At 42.9% G+C, this 25,452-nt stretch overlaps 1 protein-coding gene across 5 annotated transcripts in view; it reads left to right on the top strand.

Annotated features, from left to right (window-relative positions):
- Positions 1-25,452, top strand: part of GRIA3 (glutamate ionotropic receptor AMPA type subunit 3) — a 212,130-nt gene that overhangs the window by 132,700 nt on the left and 53,978 nt on the right. For all 5 annotated transcript variants that reach the window (XR_005584420.1, XM_039487320.1, XM_039487321.1 and 2 more), the window contains 2 exons: positions 15,091-15,467; positions 24,358-24,556. Coding sequence is in view for 4 of the 5 variants with exons in the window: in XM_039487320.1 (XP_039343254.1) it covers positions 15,091-15,467; positions 24,358-24,556 (576 nt within the window). In the remaining variant the exon portion in view is untranslated. The remainder of the gene's footprint in view (positions 1-15,090; positions 15,468-24,357; positions 24,557-25,452) is intronic.

Here is a 25,452-nt window from a genome sequence, read left to right as displayed (position 1 = left end):
CCCTGTCTGCAGTTTAAGTCAATTACTTCTTGCTGCTAACCTGACATGTTTGTTGGCATCGCTGGGGAGACCATATGCAAATCCTGTTTAATATTGTCCCTTTTGTGTGCATTGCCTCCTGGTTTCAGACCTTTTGTACTGAAGCACTTAGGGCAGCGATAGAGTCTGAAATTTCAATGCTAGAAATCTAATTAAAGTGAATTGATGTTTAGCTTCATTTTTGCTATGTCTTTGTTCCTGCCTCCCCCTTACTGCTTCCTACCTTCTTTTGGGGCAACCAGACACTTTCAGGAGAGAAAAGGCAGAACAATCCCTGTGCTCCTACCTCCTGGCCCACATACAAGGCAGATGGGTAGGGACAGGTTCCTTGTGTATAGGTTCCAGGCAGATTATGGAATGCAAAGTCATTTGCTTTCGTCACATTTTTGTAACTAAAATCTGGATTTCTCATTTAACTTCATTTTTGCACATTCTCCTTCAGACTAAGGTTCTCAGCTGTGCTGAGTTTCCACTCAGTGCAGCAGAGAAAGAGCCTGTCAGAGCGACCCAGATACTGAGGGCAGTGCTGTATCAGCCCTGACCCAAGCATCAGTTAGTGTAGCTGAGTGTCTGCTCTTATCTAAGCCATCTAGGAACAGCCCACAAGAGACCATAGCCCATATGCCAACTAGGGGTGGCCAGAGTACAACCTTCTCCAGGAGCAGTCCTCCCTGCCCCATGACATATCCCCTACCTTAGGCCTGGGTGGGTGGTCTGGTGATGAAAGTTCTCCCAAGGTGGATGAAATGCTCTGCTGGCAGGACGTAGCTGCTTTCTGGTCACTTTGCACCTCGAGAGTGGTGCAAAAAGGGGCGGGGCACACTAGAGAATTGGTGGCCGCATGGGGATGATGGCAGTGGGGTGACTCCCCACTGAGAGGAGAGTTAAACTGCTCCCAATCTCTGAACCGGAGTCAATGTTTACATCTGACTAGCAGAGCAGCCCACCAAGGCAAGTGCTGTCCTCCAATGAGCCATCCACTAATGGCATCCCTCTACTTCTGCTGATTAGCAGCACCTCCCACCTCCGACTCTGAGTCCTGTGCCCCAGCCAAATGCACACCAGAGTCTCCACTGCTACAGCCTTTGATAGGATTGGCTCTCCCAAAGTGTGGCGGGAGGTGGGCAATGTCATGTGGCCACCTCCTTTCCCTTCCCCACCACTTCTGTGTAATAGTTTTCAACTCATATGACATAGGATCCATCACTCTGTTGAGATTTACAATAGAGCTGTGCTTAGAATGAAGGGAAGATGGTCCTGTGGTTAGGCACAGGATCTGGCTCCTGTTCCTACTCTGTCCTGAGTGATCATGAGCAAGTAACTTACCCCGGCCCAGCTCTCACTGCTAGCAAGGGAAGCAATATGGCTGGAGGTATATACTACCCTTTACCCCTTCCATGGGCTGGAAAAGAGAGTTAAACTGCTCCCAATCTCTGGACCTGAGTCAACATTTAAATCTGACCAGCAGCGCAAAGCACCAAGGCAAGTACTGTCCTCCAATGAGTCATCCCCGCTACTTCTGCCGGTTAGCAGCAGCACCTCCCACTGAGCGCACACAGGAGCTGCTTTGCTCAAGGCTTTAAACCTACCAGCCATTGAGGCCTAGACAATGGCTTTTCTCCCTAATGTAGGGTAAGCCTCTTTCCATAGGCTTTTATTTAGTCTCTTCCTTTTGAAGTGTGCTCCTGTTCTTTCTTTCCTGCTCAGCTAGGGAATCCTCCCCTCCCTGGGTCTGATCTGGTTTTCACAGCAGGGAGGCTAATTGAAAGCAGGTTTAACACATTTCTTAGTTGTGAGAACAAAATACTTTATTAGGAAAAAAAAAGAACCCAAGCCCTACAAGCACCATAAACCCTCCCTTGATGAAAGAGTCTTTAGTAGAACCGCTTTAAGAAGGTAAGATGCAGCAAAGGGGAGGAGCGGGGAATTCAGGGAGAGGCAGCCTCTCCGCTGTCATATGTAATGTTTGAAAGTGCCGATATACTTCACTGCATTAAAGTAGCCCACAGAAAGGAATAATGTTCTGCTTCGAATGATTCTGGCCACTTGTGCTTAAATAGCATCACGCTTTTGGGAATGGGATGAAGACCATTCTCAGTGCGGGGGCAGCAGTGTGCTGGGAGAAAAAGGACAGGGGAGGACAAGAGGTGGGTCTGTTCCGAACTCTGCCCGTAATTCCCATATCAAGAAGATAGACCCACGCTAGCTCTAATAGAATAAGTGTGCTAAAAATAGAGGGTAGGCAAGGCCAGCAGGGTTAGCCACCCCAAGTATGTACCCATCCAAGACACTAGGCATGTACTCGACAGCTGCTCCCTCGAGCTGAGATTGTGCTTCTATTTGTAGCGCATTTGTTCAATCAGAGCCGGCATGGGTATGTCTCCTCAAGCTGGGAATTCCCCTCCCTCCGCAGCTCAAAGCATGGATGTACCCTAAGTCCCTTAGTCTCCCTGGCCTTAGGCTCTCCAGTTCTGAAATGGGAATAATAATACCCCTCACATGGGGGGCTGTGAGGATGTAATTAATAAACACTTTGGCCATGCCTACACGAAGGGAAAAGGTGCATTTTTTAACATGTTAGCTAGTGCGGCGGTTCTCAGCCATGGGTCTGGGGCCCCCTGGGGAGCCGCGAGCTGGTTTCAGGGGGTCCGCTAAGAATGACCAGCGTTAGACTTGCTGGGGCACAGGGCAGGTAATCAAAGCCCTGCCACGCAGGACTGCAGTCCAGGCCCTGAGCCCTGCTACTCGGGGCTGATGCTGATGCCTGAGCAACTTAGCTTCGCTGGGGGCCCCCTGTGGCATGGGGCCCCGGGCAATTGCCCTGCTTGGTACCCCCTAGTCCCAGCCCTATGCAGAAAAACAGGTGTTGTGGCACAGCTTGGCCATGGAGTTTTTAATAGCAGGGGAACGGGGCTCAGAAAGAAAAAGGTTGAGAACCCTGAGCTAGAGTGTTAACTATCACCTTGCCCATCCTAGTGTGGACAAGGCAGGTTGTAGTTTTAACATGCGTTAGCCCTGGGGTTTACCTTGCCCAGATAACATGTTAAAACTACAGTTTGCCTTATCTACACTAGGATTTTAACATGTGTGTGTTAACACACATTAGTTCATCAATACACGTTCGTTAACATTTCATCTAATTTGTTAAAACACACCTTTTTCATTAGTGTCAATATGGCCTTTGAAAGTGTTTTAATATCTTCGAAGGGAGTGGTCGGCATTCAAAAGTCAACCTTTAGATACCACCCGTAATACATGAGATAACTTATTTCCTGTTCTAAGTATTGGGAGAAATGATGGCATCTCCCATGGTACTGAATGGTGGCAGATGCTGATCTTTAATCACAACCACTGTATAACTCCATAGCACTATCTTCTATTGTTGCTTACTCGTTCCTGCGCTCAGTACTTCTGGTGACAGCTGGGGTTTTGCTTCCCAGTGGAATGCACACAGTGAACACCTGGTGTAATGTCTCTCTGATCCTCCATAAGGGGTAATTTAGAATGCAATCTAAGTTTTGGCCCAATTCCCAGATCAGGCAAAGATCTTTCAAAGTGACTATAGCACTGGGCTACTTCTCAAAAAGCAAAGAACCAATAAATTCTCCAGTACCTGCAGACAAGAACACCCAATAATTCACGAAGGCAGGAACCAGGCTCTCATCTCCTATTTGTATCTATGTGCTATGTCTCTCTCACTCCCCAAGCCTGGAGTGAGAAAGGATTTTCTCTGGCCTTTTGAGGGGAAGAATTCCCAGCCCCTGAGAGCAGGGAGCATCTAGTCTTTCTTCCTGTGTCACTTTCCTTCTCCTGCAAGGAAGGATGTTTCTACGTGGCGTTTTTTCTTTTTTCCTGGTCCCAAAGGGGACTGAACAGCTCCTGCCCGATCAGGTCAGTTGTTATGTGCCTGGTTGAATGGGGAGGGTTCTTTTGCACTGCTCAAATGCATCATGAGCAATAAAGAAGATGCCTGAAACTGCGTTATTCAGTAATATTTCTCAGAGATTAGCAAGCCTAGTTGTTTCAGAAACCCTCAAATTCTGCAGTGGGGAGGGACGAGGATTGGTTGGCTGTGTTTTTTAATCTGGCTTAATTTTTATGGGCCCTGTTTATTCCACGTCCATCATCAAGAGAGAAATGAACTCCAGTGCTGCAATTATTAATGATGAGTTAGGGCACCTAGAGCCTTAGGTAGATAGATTTAAAATAATTAAAAAGACAAGTAAGTAAATGAATGCTGGCTAGAAACCTGGGGCCTGACTCTAACCTCAGCAGTGTAAATTCAGCAGGGTTACTCATGATGAACACCGCTAGGAGAGTGATAAGAATCAGGCATTGAAGCTCTACCTCTACCTGGTTCACCTAAATTTTAGACCACTCAAGTACAAGAAAATACTGATTATGTTAAGAAAATCCAGTACATTATACTAGGTAGCCATGTTTGTGTTAGTAATAAATTAGTCTACGTGTAAATGCGAGGCTGCCTGTTAAAGGAAGGTAATGTAGTTGAATATTCACACACGTACACACACACACTGGCGTAAGGGTCGGTCCTGGGGCCGGTTTTGTTCAATATCTTCATTAATGATCTGGAGGATGGCGTGGATTGCACCCTCAGCAAGTTTGCAGATGACACTAAACTGGGAGGAGTGGTAGATATGCTGGAGAGTAGGGATAGGATACAGAGGGACCTAGACAAATTAGAGGATTGGGCCAAAAGAAATCTGATGAGGTTCAACAAGGACAAGTACAGAGTCCTGCACTTAGGACAGAAGAATCCCATGCACTGCTACAGACTAGGGACTGAGTGGCTAGGCAGCAGTTCTGCACAAAGAACCTAGGGGTTACAGTGGACAAAAAGCTGGATGAGAGTCAACAGTGTGCCTGTGTTGCCAAGAAGGCCAACGGCATTTTGGGCTGTATAAGTAGGGGTATTGCCAGCAGATCGAGGGACGTGATCATTCCCCTCTATTCAACAGAGGCCTCATCTGGAGTACTGTGTCCAGTTTTGAGCCCCACACAACAAGAAGGATGTGGAAAAATTGGAAAGAGACGAGTGGAGGGCAACAAAAATTATTAGGGAGCTAGAGCACATGACATATGAGGAGAGGCTGAGGGAACTGGGATTGTTTAATCTGCAGAAGAGAAGAATGAGGGGGGATTTGATAGCTGCTTTCAACTACCTGAAAGGGGGTTCCAAAGAGGATGGATCTAGACTGTTCTCAGTGGTAGAAGATGACAGAACAAGGAGTAATGGTCTCAAGTTGCAGTGGGGGAGGTTTAGGCTGGATATTAGGAAAAACTTTTTCAGTAGGTGGTTGAGAGGGCTAGCTCAGTGGTTTGAGCATTGGCCTGCAAAACCCAGGGTTGTGAGCTCAATCCTTGAGAGGGCTGCTTAGAGATCTGGGGCAAAAATCAGTCCTTGGTCCTGCTAGTGAAGGCAGGGGGCTGGACATGATGACCTTTCAAGGTCCCTTCCAGTTCTAGGAGATAGGTATATCTCCAATTTTTTGGGGGGGGTAAAGCACTGGAATGGGTTACCTAGGGAGATGGTGGAATCTCCTTCCTTAGAGGTTTTTAAGGCCCGGCTTGACAAAGCCCTGGCTGGGATGATTTAGTTGGGGATTGGTCCTGCTTTGAGCAGGGGGTTGGACTAGATGACCTCCTGAAGTCCCTTCCAACCCTGATATTCTCTGATTCTGTGATAAGCGTATGTTGGTGCTCTGATCCCTGAAAAAAGAAGTACTGGAAGCCCCCGGACTCTGCTCCAGAAGGACAGATACCAGCTTGGTAACCTGAGCCAATGCAGGTAACTGAGCCACCACCTCTCTTCTTTTGGATTTGACCGGGTGGAGGAAGAAGTGTGAGCAGATGGCACCTTCATCTTTTCCATCTATTCCACTTCTGGGCCTGTTCCAGTGGGAGAGGTGGCTTGGTAAGCTGGGATGTCCAAGATACTAAGCTGCCATCTCCTTCCAGCAGGGAGAGCCTGGGGAGAAGTATGCTTACTTTTCTCTAGCTGTTGCTTTTTTCCTATCTTCCCATCCCCCATATAGTTACTCTGAAGTTAATTTTTGCACTGATTTGAACCTGTTCTTTAATTTTTGTAATAAACAGAGAAATTTATGTGCAATTTTAAACAAAATGCAAAGTATGCTTATAGCACAGCCCAGGCTCAGGAGGTCCTCTAGTCCAACCCCCTGCTCAAAGCAGGACTAATCCCTAGACAGATTTTTGCCCCAGATCCCTAAAGGATTGAACTTACAACACTGAGTTTAGCAGGCCAATGCTCAAACCATGAGCTATCCCTCCCCTCTCTTGGCAAACATTTCCTCCCACATTTGTTCACTTTGCTTCTTTTTTTGGATGTTTGGCTTTTGGGGAGGTTTCTTTTGCTTCCAGATGAACATCTATATTCTAGAACCACTAATTATTAATAGAAAAGAAATTAAAGTATTGTGAATAACGGAGACTGCCCATAAAATATATCAAAGGTAACTGGCAATACTGGTACCTTATTTCTAAAACCAGTGTCTCGTTATCATATTTTATTATGATTTTTTAAAACAACTTTCCTATCAATTACTGCAGACAAGGGTCAGAATAACTAATTATATTCAAAATAAATTGCCAACATATTTATTCTATTAATGTAAATAAGATAGTAAGAGAGTCTACATAACAATCTATCCTTTGACAATAACTGTCAGTGCAAAAGTGAGCATCAGCCAATCCGTCCAATGAATCCTGAAATAAAATACTACTGGATATATAATAAATCTTTGCTCTTATACATACAGCATAGAGTAACAGTTAAACACATGATGATTCAGCACTTAGGCACCTAAACATGCAGATAGGCCCCCAAGAGGGATTTTCAAATGCGCCGAATTCCCTAGTTCCTTTTCTGTAGTTAATCATCCAGCAATGGATTCCTGTTACACCAGCACATTCACAACTCATGTATTGTGAGTCACATGTACAGTGACTGTGGCTGGTTAATATGGAACCCAGTATGGTTTATTAACCATTAACCTACCAAGGGTCTAAAAATATGTGTTGGGAGATTCTTCAGTGAATTAGTGCCAGAACCATATAGTTCCTGTAGTGGATTTTTAGCTGACTTGTCCCCCCAAAATCTCATCATTATGTACATGAACTAACCATGCATTAATTTACAAGCATAATAAATGACTGGCCTATAAGAAACAAATATAAAATTCAAGCCACCTGAAAATAGATTTTTGCAATAATGAGTTGTGGGTGTTCCTCTTTAGTGAAGCATAACCACTCAAGTGAGTAGGTCAACAGGCATAGTCTACATGAAAGTCTACAGATATGCAGCTGTATAAGAATATACATGATGGGCCAAATTTTCAAAGGGCTTCCTTACTTGCATTTCCAAAATGTGCAAGTGTATATTCATAACAACACATTTGTATATGTATCAAGTGATTGCACACTCGAGCAGCTAATTAGAAACACACCTGATTTGCTTGAGCCAACGCGGGGCAGGGATTCGTGTGCAGAAAAGACGTCCTTGCACATATTAAAGGCTTTAGCAAGGAGTACTGCTGTCCTTGCTCAGACAAAACCCCCATTAACGTCAATTTAGTTTTTATTTTAATAATATACGTGTATGGAATAGAGTTTAGACTTGATTATGCAATCAAACTCAGGCATTGGCAGGTATTTACAGTACACAACTGTGACTAGCTTTCCAGGTTTCTTTTTTCCCATTTCTGCTTATTAAAAAACCCTCTCTGGTACAATCAATAAATGACAGGCTGGCTGAAAGGCGTGGACATTGCGATCAGATTTAAATAAAGGCAATAGTCACTTCTTTTGTGGCACAGCTCTTAATCAGCTCTTATTAACCTTTCCTATTAACCTCCACTCGCAACTTCTACTCAAGCATTTTTCATTGGAAGAAGATAGTTTTTGCACAGCTGGAAACCAAAATCTGTGTATAATGGTGTGCACCATGTTAGTTACTGATAAATTAAATTTCTTGAAGATTGGCTATTTTTTTTTAGTCCTTTGAAATGATGCTTTACTAATGAAACTTCATTGACTCATTAAATAATATCAATGTTGATCATTACAGAGAGTTTAAAATGAGACAGAAGATAATAAGTAACCTGGTATAATGCTAAGTGGGCTTTTTATAATAAGTAGGGCATACATTCATCAAAATGTTTAAGGTTTTATCATTAAAAGGGCTTAGTTCTTTCACTTGCAGGCATTGGGATTAACTGTGCTTGCATTTTGGGGCTTTCAGGTATCTCTTCTGCCTGCCCACCCATGCACCCCAAACTACATTATCTGTGCCGCCGTTCCAGCACAACTTATCACACATTTTTCACCCCATTCTAGTCACTGCAAATATTTTCCATTAACCTGAACAGTCTTTACACTTACAGTGGTGTTACAGTGGTGTTACAGTACACTATGACCATTAGCTGTTTTTTATATCATTGGTGTAGATTAAATATATTGTGCTTTCCACATATAACTAAAAGGACAAAATACAATGGATATTTATTTTCTCATTTTAGAAAATATCATAGTTTTACTGTTGCAGAGGTGTAGAGCCAAATGCTGTAAATTAATGTTTCTGAAAAGAAACTTTCTAGCATTCCAAAGACCTCAAGAGACTTTCCAGACTGATTGCAAATTATGGTCGTATCCCCTAACTGAGAAAAAAACCCTCCTGCAACTGTCCCACATATGGAAAACTCATTGAAGTCTCCAGGCCACAAGATCACACCCTGTATATACCAGTGTCATGTCACCAATTAGTAAAATGTAGCCATCTCTGAAACCTGGCAATCTCTAACCAGTGCATACAGGATCAAATGCTCCCTGTGCAGGGAGCCAACACAGGTCCAGTAGTCTATTGTAAGTTCTCACAATAGGGCTCAAGAGTATTAGCCCTCTTCACAGGGGCAAATTTCACCCATGCAGCACAATTATTGAGGTTGGCTAGAGAAGAATACTGTAAAATTTTTCTGCATGTGCTGTACATTGTAAGTGGACTAAAATGTTCCTTTTTCACTGTAAAAAAAAAAGTAGAATGAGTTAATTTATTAATGGTGAAAGGTCCAATCTTGCTCCCATTAAATCCAGTGAGAGTTTTGTTGTCAACTTCAATGTTAATTGGCTTAACGTTTCTGGGTACACCACCTCCTATCAGCTGTATTAGGAAATGCTGCCTCTGGATGACTAATATTAGCATAACAACAATGTGTTGCGTGTTAACTTTGAATATAATTTAGGAGCCATTTTTATTTGCCTCATTGAATTCTATAAGCTCTAAGACAGGGGTCGGCAAACTACGGCCCGTGGGCCAGATCTGGCCCCTCAGGGCTTTGGATCCGGCCCGCGGTGCCGCCGGCACCGTGTCCCTGCGGCCCCTGGGCTGGGGGGCAGAGGGCTCCATACCTTGCTCTTGCCTCCAGGCACCGCCCCCCCTCAGCTCCCATTGGCCACGAATGGGGAACCACCGCCAATGGGAGCTTCGGGGAAGGTACCTGGAGGCACGGCAAGGGTAGCGCACGCAGAGCCCTCCACCCCCTCTCTCCCAGGGGCTGCAGTGCTTCCGGGAGCGGCACGGGGCCAGGGACAGGGCAGGCCTGCAGGGAGCCTGCCCTGGCCCCGGTGCGCACCTCTGCCACCCAGGAGCCACTTGGGGTAAGCGGCGCTGGGCTGGAGCCTGAAGCCCTCCTGTACCTCCCCCACTACTCCCTGCCTGCACCCCAACCCCCTGCCCCGAGCCCCCTTGTACACCCCGCCCCCTCCTGCACCCCAACCCTCCACCCTAAGCTCCCTGCTGCACCCTGCACCCCTGTGCACCCCAACCCCCTGCCCTGAGCCCGCTGCCACACCCTGCACCCCTCCTGCACCCCTACCCTGAGCCCCCTCCTGCACTCTGCACCCCAACCCCCTTCCCTGAGCCCCCTCATACACCCTGCACACCTCCTCTGCCCCAATCCCTTGCCCTGAGCCCCTTTCTGCACACCCCTCCCCCCCACACTCCCTCCCACAGCCCAACCCCCTGCCTCGGCCCTGCGTACAATTTCACCACCCTGATGTGGCCCTCGGCCCAAAAAGTTTGCCCACCCCTGCTCTAAGAGCTACCTTCTTCTGAATCCCATTTTCTTTTAGTAGGGCAGTAAGTCTGATGGAAATGAATGGGTCTGTGTACTTGAAAACCATCACATTCAAGGAGAAATCCTGCAAAAGTGTTTAATTACCATCAATTTCATAGTTATCTGTGAAGGGGCACAATCAGAGCAATCCGTGTCTCATAACACAGAGCGATCTAGCTATACACAGAAACCTTGCAGGAAATGGTTCCTGCATAGCTTTCAGGAACGGTGAAAGATACGACTCATCTAAATGGAGTTCCTCGCTACCCTTTCAAAACCCAGTGTCTGACCCGCAACAGGCCACAGAGGACTTTCTGCTAGAGGAATGATGTTGCCTTGTCCTATGATGGGCAGATCTCAGAGGTTGAGAATAGTTCTCATCGCCAGAATCAGAGATTGCTGATTCATCAGTCCTTTCCCAATTGATGCCTACAGGACCCACTTGTGATGTTGGCAATTCAGGATGCGTCACTCTTCTCTTTGAATGAGTTTGCACTTAGCTTTTGCCCCAGCTGCTGCCTTTCAGATACAGTGTGAAATAAATGTCCTGACCACTTGTGGTCATTAAAAATTCCATGGGAATTACAAACATAGGGATGGAATCCTTGGAATCCTGGCCAAATTCCAGCCAGAGAAATTCTCTCTAAGGTATTCTGCTTACATAAATTCTTGATTTCCTGTCTTAACTGATGTGCAGTAGTTGTTAGTTACTACAGTTCCTTCCAGAGGTGGTTAAGGAAGAAGTGAGCCTTGTATGTAGTTCATAGTTCAGATTAAGTGTGTTGAGATGCTTCACGGTACAAAGATTTAGAGGCAACATTTTCAAAAACACCTCAGTGCCTGAGATTTAGTGATTTCAAAAGTGATTCAGGCACTCTGTTACCTTGAGGCTACTCAATGACTAGGTCATTTTTGAACATGGGACTTAAGTTCCTAATTCAATTAGGTGCGTTTGAAAAATGTAACCCTGTACTACTTTATATTGGGACAGATTCTGATACTCTTCTTGAATACTGCCTTACTCCACAAACAGTCTAATTGAAGTCAATGAGACCAGTTGGAGAGTAAGGCACTATTCAATGTGAGTAAAAGGTTTACAAATGGGACCTATATTATTATTGCATTTTCAGGCTCCTTTTGCAAGCACTTCAGCATTTTAGCTCAAGTAGTTAGTAATGAGTTTAGAAAAATAAAAACAAACAGCACTGGGCAGTCCTGCACACACTCATGTGAGTAGTCCCATTGAATTTGGAAGCTCAGTTTGCAAAAAAAGTATGACTGATGCTGGAATAAGTGCACCTTTGTATATATATATATATATATATATCTGTTTTGCTTACATTAGATTGCCCCTTCCAAGGTGATTTTTTTTCTTTCTCAGTTAAGAGACATGACCAATACAGCATGGGCATTCTCTTTGTTTTAAAAGATTAAAATCTCCTTTCTACTCATGTTCTATTTATACGCAGTGCTGCGTTAGTTAAATATCAGTTTCTGATATTTACACACACATTGTAAACATTAGGTTAAACTGAACCCTGCTGTAACTCTACTGAAGTCAATAGTTTTACACTGGGGGCATATATGATTGTTCATCCCATAACTCAATCATTTGACATTTAAAGCAGCAGAAAAATTAGGGCACAAGCTTAAAGGTCATATATTTTTTAAAATTGCTTTAAATTGGTTCATAAAAGCTTTTTTGGTGCCCTCCTTAACTGCAAATATACTTCAGAAAGGAGTATTCCAGATTGTTAGTTGGAAATGTGTAGACTAAACCCTTGTGGTGCATTAGTTATGGAGGAATCCAGCTGAGACAGTTAGCTTACAAAAGCAGCTACACCTACGCCATATGTTTCATAGCTACTTTTCATAATGCCTCTAAGGCAAATTGCATTCCATAGGTAGCAAACATCAGGCAAAGAGAAACAGATTATTTTCATTTAGACACTTTGGGCCAGACTCACAGCTGGTGAAAACTGGCATAGGTTCCACTTTCAGTGACTAGCACCAGCTGCGGATCTGGTCCTTTTAATGGAGAAAGTGAATACTTTTGCATTGCAAAACTTTTCCCAATTCTCTGGAGCATTATTACTTTGTGAAGGTTACAGAACAGTGAAAGAGGGAGAATTCCCTCATGAGCTTTCGCTTAAGGCAAAAACTTGTGAAACTCTAATAGTTAGAACATGCTATCTTCCCCCTTAAGCTTTTCCGATAAATCTGCCCTAATTGACCCAATTCACTTCCATTAGGTGGTAGAAAAACGTTGTGTAAGGCTAGTTAAAAAACCCCAGTGTTGTCATATCCCTCAATACTGGATTCTGTGCTTACTGAAGTCAATGGAGTAGAACTGGGCCCTGATTTGTATAAGACCAGATGTGGTGATGTAGCTCCATTGGCTACCTGCACCAAACCAGCCTCATCAGTAGCCCTCAGCCAAGCGTCATACCAAAATCATTAGCTATGATACTTTAAGAAAAGATACATGTTGAGTACTACTTGCTATATTCTTACTACAACGAAATGTGAGAAAGTAAATGGGGAACTGCCATGGGACTAGCCTGGCAGTGTTTCTAGATCATACAAGAAAAGCAATCAGCCAAATAGGGAGACAGCACTGCTGACTGGGCCGTTAAAAGTCCAGTCAGTGACATAGCAGGGCTAAAGCAGGCTCCCTACCTGCCATGGCTCTGTGCGGCTCCCAGAAGCAGTGGCATGTCCCCCTTCCAGCTCCTACAGGTAGGGGCAGCTGGGGGCTCCATGCACTGCCCCCGCCCCAAGCACCAGCTCTGCAGTTCCCATTGGCTGGGAACCACAGCCAATGGGAGCTGCAAAGGTGGCCCCTGTGGGTGGGGCAGCATGCAGAGCCACCTGTCTGTGCCTCCATGTAGGAGCCAGAGTGGAGACACCTGAGGTAAGCGCCACCTGGAATCTGCACCCCTGACACACACACCCTATGCCCCCACCCGCTGCCCCAGCCCAGAGCTCCTTCCCGCACTGCAAACCCCTCAGTCCCAGCCCGGAGCCACCTCCTGCACCCTAAATGCCTTATCCCCAACCCCACACCAGAGCTCGCACCCCCAGCCGGAGCCCTCACACACACACGCTCACTAACCCCCTGCCCCAGCCCAGTGAAATTGAGCAAGTGAGGGCGGGAGAGCAAACAACCGGGGAGGGGGAGTGAGGAGGGGGCCTCAGAAAAGGGGTTGGGCAGGGGCCTCAGAGGAGAGGCAGGGCGGGGCAAGGGTGTTCGGTTTTGAGCGAGTAGAAAGTTGGCAACCCTGACACAGCCTCCCCCTGACTGCCAGTTAGATTGAAGATCCAGGCTGTATTTGAAACACAGTAACAGTGCAATCTTCCCAGACAATACAAGCTATTTATTACATATGCACTGACTGACCTTTATTACTACTGTTTAATTAGCATGGGATTATTCCATGGTTCCAATGCAATGTAAATGAAAAGGATCGCCAGACACACTCCCTTCTGCAGACAACCAGAGGAAGAGAGCTCTTCTGCAATTACAGCACTTAGGGCTCATCTTCACTACCAGGGAGCTCGACACTGCTGCAATCGACCGATTTATCAGGTCTAGGGAAGACCCACTAAATCGACAGCAGAGCGCTCTGCGGCTGACTCCAGCTCCCTGAGAAGAGTAAGGGAAGTCGACCGGAGAGTGTCCCCCGTCGACGCAGTGCAGTGAAGACATCGGGCTAAGTCGACCTAAGCTATGTCAACTCCAGCTACGTTATTCATGTCCCTGGAGTAGTGTAACTTAGGTCAACTTCACCTGTAGTGAAGACAAGCCCTAGGACTAGAAAATGACGAGGTTATGGCTTGTGTATAAATAAAAACTGCTCATTCTTTCTGGGTGCTTCATCCTCATAGTAGCCATTTGATTGTCCTTCTTGATTTTACAGTGAAAATGGCAACTGTGCTAAACAATGTTGTCTCAGCTAGGTGGGAAGGTCACTGTCTCATATCCCATCACACCGTTTCCAAACTTTATTCGACTATTTTGCTATAATTCAGTGGGATTTGGGTGCCTACGTTCATTAGCTCCTTTGGAAATTCCAGCCTACATCAACGAATCAGTCTGAGCTGATCTTGCTAAAATAAAAAAAAGAAAGTGAGAGAGAGAAAATCAAACCATAGAGAACCACAGAATTTGTCCATTATGTCCTCAAAGCATATTCCAGACACAGATTATCACTGGTAAGCAACAAAAGCAACAGGGGGGAAACTCTTGTCATGTCATAAGGCTTCTAGAGCGTATGTAAGAGCAATATAATAACAAGCGTTCTCAACTAGTCCTGATATTTCCAGGTGTAATTATTATCCCTTCCTAGAATTTAGGAAAAAAATTAACAAATGCCTAGTTAAGGAATCAAAATGGACACTAAAGGCCTGTCATCAAAATAATCCACATGTGATTTCAATCCCCAGCATCATGGTGTTGAATGACAGATTTTGGCTTTATGACAGTTTTAATGAGAGTTTATGGCTACTCGATAAAGCAAAATTGAGTGTGAAGATTATAGTAAAACTCTGTTACATAACCCTCTTCATCTTCAGGAAGTACAGAATCATTTAATTGGACAGCTCACTTTCTTTATCCATATTAGTTGGAGAACATATGTAGCTAGGTTACGCGCCCCTTCTTCATTGTGCCCCTCGTAGAATTATGCATAATTTTATTATTATTAACTTTCTATCAATAATATAATGTTCTTAAATCATTTTAATGATTCCAAAACACATGCAATTTGCAATGAAATTCTAACCAATGATTCTTCTAATTCTTTATTGGCTTTATCATTTAATTATTTTGTTTGAGATTGTAGATTGTAATACGTGGTGACTGTTTTGTGACTAACTCCAATATGTTCTCTCTTTTCAGAGAGCAGACATAGCTGTTGCTCCACTCACCATAACGTTGGTACGAGAAGAAGTCATAGACTTTTCAAAACCTTTTATGAGTCTGGGCATCTCCATCATGATCAAGAAGCCTCAGAAATCTAAACCTGGTGTATTTTCCTTTCTGGATCCTTTGGCTTATGAAATTTGGATGTGTATAGTGTTTGCTTACATTGGAGTCAGCGTAGTTCTTTTCCTAGTCAGCAGATTCAGTCCTTATGAATGGCATTTGGAAGACAACAATGAAGAACCGCGTGACCCCCAGAACCCTCCTGACCCTCCAAATGAGTTTGGAATATTTAACAGCCTTTGGTTTTCCCTGGGTGCCTTTATGCAGCAAGGATGCGATATTTCTCCAAGGTTTGTTCCATATCACTCCATCACCTTTTTGCATTTTATGGTCATATGCTGATGCCATGGTGCATATATGTTACTTTCTCAATTTTTTCAGTTCCAAATTTTTTGTTTAACATTCCATCCAATGCTAAGCTTCATCATCAAACCACTACGCTTATTCACCTGGTAAGCGTGTGAGTGGTGTTGCCTTTAATGCCATTCATGCATTTCTGCAAAAACTTATATACACCATGTTGAGACTGTAAAATGCATAGGGTTTTACATTTTCAGCAATGCTTGGAGGGCTACCGTGTTTTTGCTGCATATCTCATTTTACGGTCATCTGCTTGGTGCATATAACATATTTATTTTGCAATGCAAAATAAGAACTGCTTCAAAAACCACATGCAACAGCACTTTAAAACACCTCCATGCCAGTCTCAGCTTATGCTGCCTTTTTAATTTTCCTTCGAGCTTTAGTTTTCTGTGTGTTTCCATTGCACCATCCATTCATCCATTACTAATTTGTTTACTATCACATTCATATATTCATTTCTCCATATGTACATTTCTAAGAGTTGTTATGTATTGTACTGTATGTGCATCATTATGTAACTCTAGGCTTGTCTGATCTCCTTGTGTTCATAGTCAATGTGGCCTTCTAATAAGTGTTACCAGTTTTCATAAAATTACTTTTTTTCATGCAAATAGTCTTTCTGAATAAGCCGTTAGGAAAACGGGTTTGATGTTAGCTCTATTTTAATACACAATACTGATATTACGTAGAATTTGATTGCTTTTTAAAGAAAAATTTACAAAGCACTGCAGAGTGCTCAAGTTCTCTTGATTGAACAATGCATACTTCAAAATGTTTTTTAAATAAAGTAATAGTAAAAATGTTTCTATTCATACATCATTAAAATATATTGGTGACGTCGATGATAAGCACTAAATCTACATAGCTTTACAGTAATGGATCTTAACTGGTTTGTATAATAATATTTTTAAAGTCAGTGTATAGCTACCATAATTATAAAAAAAAAGACTCATTTAGTAGAAACAATATGCCCTTTCCTCTTTAACAAAGTTGTGAACATATACACCTCTACCCCGCTATAACGCAGTCGTGGGGACCCAAAATCCCTACCATGTTATAGCTGAAGCTGAACACCTCTACCTTGTTATTGGGGTAGGGGCGGCAGGGCTCCGGCGGTGATTTAAAGAGCTCCAGGCTCCAGCCGCTGCGGGGATCCCCAGGCCCTTTAAATCGCCAGCGGAGCCTCGCTGCCACAGCCCTGGGGTAGTGGCGGCAGGGCTCCAGTGGTGATTTAAAGAGCCCGGGGCTCCCCGCAGCAGCCGGAGCCCCGCTGCCACAGCCCCGGGGGTAGCAGCGGCAGGGCTCCAGTGGTGATTTAAAGGGCCCATGGCTCCCCACAGCAGCCAGCGCCCCGGACCCTTTAAAGTGCCATCGGAGCCCCGCTGCTACTGCGCTATACGCGAACCCATGTTATATCGGGTCGCATTATAGCAGGGTAGAGGTGTATTACCTTAGGGAACCAAATGATTTCTTAATAAGCACTCATATTCAAAACAAATAGAGCCCATTTCCATATGCTTTCTGTGCCCCTCTCAATGTGCAGACAATACCTAATTCTTTGACAAATTACCTGACTTTCATAGTCTATATAAGAAGAGAAATCTTGGGTGTCATCATATCCCTGTTGAAGTCAAGGGCAAAAGTTCCATTGACTTAAAAGGGCCAGGATTTCATCGCTTATAACCTAGATCTTGATCCTGACCCTGCATTCCTTTCACACTCAAATCGCCTATTAATTTCATTAGGGATTTAGGACATGTAAGGAGTGTCGAGCTAGATGTGTTATATTTGAAAGCTAGCAATTTCTATAGTTTAGCAGTGAAGAAAGAGAAGTTGATTACTGTGATTAATTTTTTTTTAATTATGTGCACAACACATTTTCCTAAGTATGTGCATACATTAATGTTAGCAAGAAATCTGTTAAATGAGTCAGTGTTCCAATGTGCTGCCTGATTGTATATCTATAGCGTTTAGCCTGCTCCTCGTGTCTATGCACTATGTTTGTGGTTTAGTCCCAAAATCTGCACCAAAACTACGCCCCTTTGCTTGCTGTTAAAGATATGGAGCAGTGATAGCATTTAAATTGCTGTTGACCATGTGTTTGCCCAATTTAAAGGACCGGGAAATAAGCACTGGGACATCACATGGAAAGCTGCAGGCATTATGCTGTTTCCACTAGACCTGTTTATTGACAGTAAATAAAAGTGCATAAGGTTTGGGGGGGGTTTAAGCTCTCATGTCACTCTTTGACCTGTTCGGCCTTGTATATTTTGCATAATGAATTGAATATATTCTATCTTTATCAATGCCACAATTATAGGTGACTTGGAAATACCAAACATACACAGATGGCAGTAAATATGTCCAGCCATAACTTTTAGCTTAATATTAATACATGAAACATCCATTGAAGACATTGTTCGGTTGTTTTGTTATCTTTACCGATAACAGAAGGCCAGACAGTTAAATGAGTTTTTACGAAAAAAATGTAAAATGTTTTAAGTTCTGGAAACACTGTTACTTTGAGCCTTGAGCTGATTTAATGTCTAGTTTATTTTCCGTAGAAAAGGACTATTCCCAAGCATTCCATTTTGAATCCATATCTTTGTCAGGAAGAAACATCATTCATAGCACATTGAGTATATTGAATGTTTCATAATATTTTATTGGCATTAAAAGGGATTCATTCTTCCATTGTGAGTTTGCCTGAATACATTTCTTGTGTGAGAGTGTACAGCACTTTTAGAGAGATGCCGACGAGCATTCTGGAGCGATCACTTTTGTGCTTCCTGATAAAGGCTCTTTCAGCTACCTTTGTGTGGAATAACTGTGACATCTCTTGGCTAGTTAGATCTATGATGGGTGAGTATTTTTTGTGGATATTCCAGAGGATATATCCCTATACTCTACTCTCCATGTTTAATAGGATTTGTCTAACCTGAATCAGATAACAGCTACTCGCTGTGTTCAGTACATCCCTCTATGGAATCAACATTTGTTCCAGCTGTTTTGTTCTGCTATCAAAGACTACTGAGTTGTCAGCATAGTGAGCTAAAGTATTGAGAATCCACTCGTGGGGGTTCAGACATAGATTATCTAAATGGAGAATCTACCCAGCAATAAAAAGCCACACAAAGCACAGTCAAATTCGTATTTGTTTTGAGCAAAATCGTTTCCTTGCAGGTTCTACGAATCAGTGTCAAGGTTTTTTGTTTAAAAGTATTGCATGAGTCTGATAGGTTAAGGCTGTCGAGTCCCAGGGACCTATTTCTTCCTCTGTTAAAACCAAGTGACTCCTCCTAAAGGCATTGGGAGTTACTTATAGTGGGATTTTCAAAAGCATGTAGGCATGTAACTCCCGTGGAGTTTCTGTGGCGGGAGAATGGGAGTCAGAACTGGAAATGCTGTTATTGCAATCTTTCATCAGCTGGGGTTTGGGTCATGTGGTCAAATCCTGTGCAAGCTTCTACCTCATGCAGCTCTATCACACTCAGTGAGCTTGCTGGTGATGTAAGTGCAGAACTTGGCTCACAGTTTACATGTATACTTGAAAGAAAAAGTGGCTGCAGAGATTCAGATTTTGCCCTGAGGAAGTTCAGAGTTTTCCAGCCAGCCTTGCTCGTTCTTATATTTGATTAATCTTTTATTGGTAAGAAGAGGCCAATTAAAAATGGATGTCTGCAAAGCCAAATTTTTCTTATAATTTTTATACGAAATAATACACATTTTTGTGTTCAAGAGTAGAGGAAAAATTCAGGCGCTTTTGATTATAGATAAGAATTTATTACTGTTCTGCAAAGTGAATGCAACTTTTACATAATAATGTTGTGTTTTTCTCTTGTTGCTAATTTCCTCTCATTTAACTCCATGCTTCCTTTCAAATTTCCTCTCAAGGTATGCTCACTTTCTGTTTACTTCCCTTTCAAAGCACCTCCTGAAACCCTATATTGATAATGCTGTTGTTCAATTGCCATGTCTTTGTCTCAAGCTCAGTATGAATTGGTTAATGCCAAAAAAATCATTTAAAATGAATGTTGTACAGTTTGCCAACTCACTGAGGAAATGTGCATTTTATAAAACATCAAAGGTTGCTTGTATTTTTTAAACAAGAGCTTTTTAAACAGCAATGCTGCACACCTTGTACAGGTGTGACCTCTCTACAATGGTTCTTGTAGGTGTTTTAAGTTGTAATCCTTTTCTCTGTAATTGTTATCTGAGTAATGGACAATAGGTTATGTGACAGCTCAAGTAAAATTATAAGTAATCTCTTATTATCAGCCTAATTTAAATGCAGAGTTTGCATGTTAACCCTTTTTTCCCTCAGCCCTCTGCACCAGCCCATGCAGTGAGTATAAGGACCCTTCATAGCAGCAGATGGAGTTGGGAGGGGAAAGTCCTGTGAAGTTATTTTCCCTACAAAAGAGGCTGGCAGACCCTGCCCCGTTGCATTCTTTGGCTGGCTGGACTAGACACTGGCTTTCCATCTTTACTGTCCTCGGAGATTTTTTTCCAACCCGTCCAAATCACCACTTGTAGCTACTTTAATGTAGGTTGCTTCAGAGTGGTGAGTGTTTAATTTTTCTCTGCATGCTCTCTGGAGCACTCTGGGGAAAACAGCTCTATGGTTTCATCCAGCTTTTTCTGAAATGAGCTCAGCTGTTGGAGTGAACAGAAGCTCATTCCAGATTTAACAGAAATAGATCAGAGAACTGGAGAACTAACCTGTTCCTCATCCTCCAAGAACCATCTCTTGCACTTCACATCCCTTAGGAAATCCCATCTCTTTGGGCAATCTCGCCTCCCTTCATCTCATCACTATCTCAATGCCCGGACTCTCCAGCCCCAGAACTGTCATCAGGTATTTTATCTTGTGTCTGTCTTGATTTTTATCATTATAAGCACTTTAGGACAAGAACCGCTTACCTTTCTGGGTGTGTACAGAGCTGTATAAATTATTATATCATCATATGGCTCTGTGGTTTCACTGTTCCTGTATTGCTTGGCTTTCTGCCTGGTAGCCCAAACCCGGAGTCACTAGAGAAATATTAGTAACATCTCCTGCAGCAGGGTTCATGTTGGATTTGTGGTCCTTTCTTGTCAAAGGGCCCAGGTCGGTTCTTAACCTGGTTCTGACAAGTCCCAACTTCCGTTTGGGTAGTGTTCAACCTTGGGGCTTCCTCAGTGGATGTGCTGAGATTTTTTTATTTTTCTTTTGGCAGCTTGTAATCTGAACTCAAAGCTCTGCCCTCCCTTAGCCACGTAGGATATCATCCTATTGCTAACACGCCCTCACAGGTACTCACTTTATTTCTCCGAGGTACATCTTAGACAAATTCCTCGGGCTGCTCCACTGCATTGGCTTGACACAGGTGTAACTAATCTTTAAAGCTGCCTTTTTAGCGAGCTTCTGTTTGGGCAGACGGGGGCTGGAGCTTCAAGCTTTTTCACTGCTCATGTTATCAGAATGAGGTAGTGATCAAGTCTGTTCCCCACCTCCCCTAATTCTGTGTAAGTGCCTGAGAGGAGAAAAAAAAGACTCCTCATGCACTTACTGCAAAGGGTGTTTCTTATGGACTCCACAGGAGAATTGGAATTTAGAAAGTCAAGTCACTTATTTATCGTTTTGTGAGGCCCCAAGGAAAGCTTAACAGCCTCTGTGCCTTGTGTGTCTTATTGAGCGTGAGACTGCATTAAGAAAGCTTGTGCTGTCCAAAACACTGAAGTTTCTGTCATAGCTCAGGCCTTGAAAGCCATCCCTTCCTCATGGGCAAAGAGGCAATACTTCCCTTCTAGAGCTGAGCAATGTGGCTGCCTGAACAGCCTTACGTACTCTTTCACATCATTACAGACTTGACGAAGTGGCCTCTGCAGATACTGACTTCAGCAGGTGGGTGATGTGAGCTATAATCCATCAGTTTAGCAGTATCTTTGGATACCAGCCCACAGCTGTTCTTGCAGTGGGATTTGCTGTTGATGTTCCCTGGGCTAGCGATATACTGGAGAATCGCAACTTCATACCTGTTAGTGTGATTTCTCCATGTCCCTCTAACCCAACCCAGATTTCCCACTCTGCTTCCGTTTTGGCAGTATTTTTATGAATGTGTATTTTGATGTTGGGTTTTCTTAGAACTGAATAGAATTTTTATTACTCAGGAATCCCCTCAGTGGGCAAGGCCAGCCAGCCCCCCCTTTATGAGGTTAGGGGTAGGGCTATAGCACAAGAATATTGCCTTTTTCTCATCTCCATCTGTTGGTAGGCGAACTTGTACCCACTGCCTGGGGGTGGCACAGAGGGGCTTGAAGGAATCCAATAATCAGGTAAGAATTTCTCATCTTCTCTGCATCAAGGGCAAGAATGGTCTGTCTGCTATAAACTCTACTGCTGAACTTGTCTATTTCTTTATCACTGCAAAAGATTGGTGTCTACTGACACTTTTTCTTGCATACACCATGTAAATAATCATTAGCAATGACATGTATAAAATTAATTATATATGGTAGGGTCCAAATCATAAAAATAAATATTCTTAGGGATTTTCATATGTCAGGCTTTTAAAAAATATGAAAACTTTATGTTGTGGGGGGGGGTTGGTTTTGATTTTTTTCCCCCACCCATCTTCTATTCAAAATAGACACTTTTCCTTGTTTATAATACTGAGAGGAAAGAACCCTTAGCTGTAAATGTTTGGTAGGACATTTCTGTACACATAAATAACAGACCAAAAAAAAAAGAACATTATTAAGTTTACAAAGTCAAGAACTCAAAAGTTAGGAAATGCCAGAATTATGGTTGCCAGTGCATGTAAAGTTCCTCGTTTCCTCTATTCTACATAAAACCAAGGATCATTTTCAGAGCGGAAGAGATACAGGTTTGACAACAGGCATTTAGCCACAAAACCCTGTACTGGTACATTATTAGTCAAACAAACATTCCTCAATGTGTGGTAAGTGCACTGTTCCAAAAGTAAAATATACTGCAAGTGTCCCAAATGGAGTTCTGTTTTTCAATCATTTCTAGCGAATTTGTGATGTAAATTTTGGGCTACAGAATCAAGGTCCATGGACTTTACTATATTTGGGACCTGATTCTGCTTCCACTTGAATCAGCGAGAACTAGAACAAGTAGTTGAATAGAGAATTTTGTACCAGTCTTCTGCAGTGTTACTGATCACAATGTCATTGATCAGCAGGTGCTTACCTTTAAGTATGAACATAGTCTAATTGTCTTCAGTGAAATTACTCACATGCTTAAGTTCATTGCTGGATTGGCACTAGAGTGCTCAGGACCTTGTGTGACTATGCCCTAAAATTGGGGTTTTGCTTGAGAAAGGATACAGGATTGGGTCCCAGACAAGCATTTAGGCCCTTATGCTCAGTTAAGATCCCTTGTCTACAATGGAGCTACACTTTTTTTACACCAGCTGAGGACTGGCCTTTTATTTTACAATTATTTTAGTTTTTTTTTCTTTTGCATTTTTTAAAAAGCTAAGGGAAAAAACAGGCAGTGATTAGATTTTTCACCTCACTCCTGTGCTGCTTTGGTGGTGTGGGCTGAGATGGGAATGTGGCAGACCCAAATTATTGAATAGTAACATGCATCATTTGGAACAGTCGGTTTTAGACATGCACATTTTAATTAGCATAAAAATGTTTCCTTATTCTAATGTGTAGGATTCAGACTCCCTTAATTCCCATTGAGCCATGGCATGAGCAGACCTCATGCTGCTCCCTGGGAGTAACTCCCCTTGTGTAGGCCTCAGTGGGGAGATTATTTATCTCCAAGCCTTGCATGTAATCAGCTAGCATAGAGCATTGGATGGGACTTTTCTGCCCACTACCTGTCATTGATCTTCTGCAGAACGAGTGGGAGGTGCGGGAGTGGGAGAGTTCCTGTGTTCACCGATCTTCTGCTTCCATTGGTCAACTGCTGTTGACCTATTCCTGGCCCCTCCAATCCCCATAGATGCCTTCCTTTATCTACATATAGTGCCTGACTTCTGGAACGGAAGTGCATGCTTCAGGTTCTGGTTCTTTTAAAATGCATACCCAAGCTATGCCAGGCAGTAATAACTGCATCAATTTTTCCTTATAAATAAATTACAAGTTACCTTATTTATACCATGCTACACCTGCATATTTTACCCAATAATTACACACTACACATCCAATTAACTTTTGAAACACCCTGCACATCACCTTACTCATTCCTTTCTCAGGACAAAACTCATAACTAGGTTTTGCAAGGACCAAGCAAGAAGTGCACAAATAGAGTCTTCAAGCATTAGTGGTATCATCTTCAGCTTTATTGCTGAAACTTTTCTCTGTCAACTTCTGGCCTCATTAAAAATTAATTCAAGGCCAAAATTTCAAGAAAGTGCTTTCATCTGTGTCTATACAATTTGTATATGTCCCCATTTGCACAGATACATAGGCACGCAAGCACTTAGTCTCAGATCTGCCAAGACTTATGTCTGTACTAACAGTGCATAAAATTAAGTCATCCCATTGAAATCCTAGTTTAAGTCTTGGCAGGATCGGGGCCTTAGAGACAACTCTTGAGCTCTGTATTCAGTTTTCACTCAAACAGTGAAACGTCTCCTAAGTATTGCCTGGATAAGGATATCCGGAGTTGGCTTATGATCATCCATTTTATGTGCACAAGAAAAATCTGCAAAGATGGATTTTTGTACACCAAAAGGATTGTGCATGCAAACCTTACAGGCCCAGTTTAGGATGCTATAATAAAAATGTTGCTTCCCTTCTAGAAGACAAACACAGAATGGATTAACAATTTTGATCCTGTCTGTTTTACCATAGATCTCTCTCAGGACGAATTGTCGGAGGAGTCTGGTGGTTCTTCACACTCATCATCATCTCTTCTTACACTGCCAATCTTGCTGCCTTCCTTACTGTGGAAAGGATGGTCTCTCCCATAGAAAGTGCAGAGGATCTGGCGAAGCAAACTGAAATAGCCTATGGAACCTTGGATTCAGGCTCAACCAAAGAATTTTTTAGAGTAAGTAGTCTGGCTTATAGCAGCTTTGTTAAAACCTGTATCACAGTTTTCCTAAATAATAAATGCCTCATAAACAAGACCCTGAGTCTGCAAGCACTTATGAATAGGCTGAACTTTGCTTCTTTTAGTAGTTCCACTGACATCAATATGTAGGATCAGAAGCTTAGAGCAGCAGGATTAGTTATCTGGGGTGATTTGAGTAGCGAGGCAGCTCCCCTCCAAAAATCCAATATTGCAAGAAGAGTTTTGGCTACCCAGTTTCAGAAGCTCAGCACGCTGTGCAGCAATATAATGGCCAACATAACATTTACAATAAGACCCTTGGAGCAGTGACTTTGGGTTTTTCACATTGCCAGCAGTCAATAAATAATAATTAGAGCTTCCAATTTTGGCCTGTCTTTGCCATAATTAAAAAGCGGGATGGGAAGCATGCTTTTGCATTTTTATACGATAAACTGCATGCTGGAAATATTCAGTATTGTAAAGAAATCTGCTCTGGTGATATCACATACTACAATTGCACTCTATTTCATGCATAAAAACATTACAATGTTGACTCCTCTACCACTGTTGATAAATGCTGACCCTTTTAATGGTGACCTGAGTGTGTAAAATTTTGCACATTCTGTTTAATGATAAACCTTTCACCATATACACATACAGACACCATCTGTATAGACAGAAAAAAGCGTTTATGTTTCTGGCAGCCTAGTATTAGAAATCTTTGATGCTATTTACAGGCACCTCACTTTTCCTACAGGAAAATTCTGCATCTGAATAGCTTGCACCCATGAATATAGAAAAAGGAATTGTTAGGGAGAGTTCTTTATTTTCTTAATAGTCTGATGTAAGGTGGAAATCCCTTCTCAGAGCAAGATCAAAGGAGCAAGTGTTGG

Source organism: Mauremys reevesii, linkage group 9 (genome assembly GCF_016161935.1).
Source record: "Mauremys reevesii isolate NIE-2019 linkage group 9, ASM1616193v1, whole genome shotgun sequence".
Classification (NCBI taxonomy): domain Eukaryota; kingdom Metazoa; phylum Chordata; order Testudines; family Geoemydidae; genus Mauremys; species Mauremys reevesii.
Note: the sequence above shows the minus strand (reverse complement) of the source record. Positions and strands in the feature narration are given on the sequence as shown.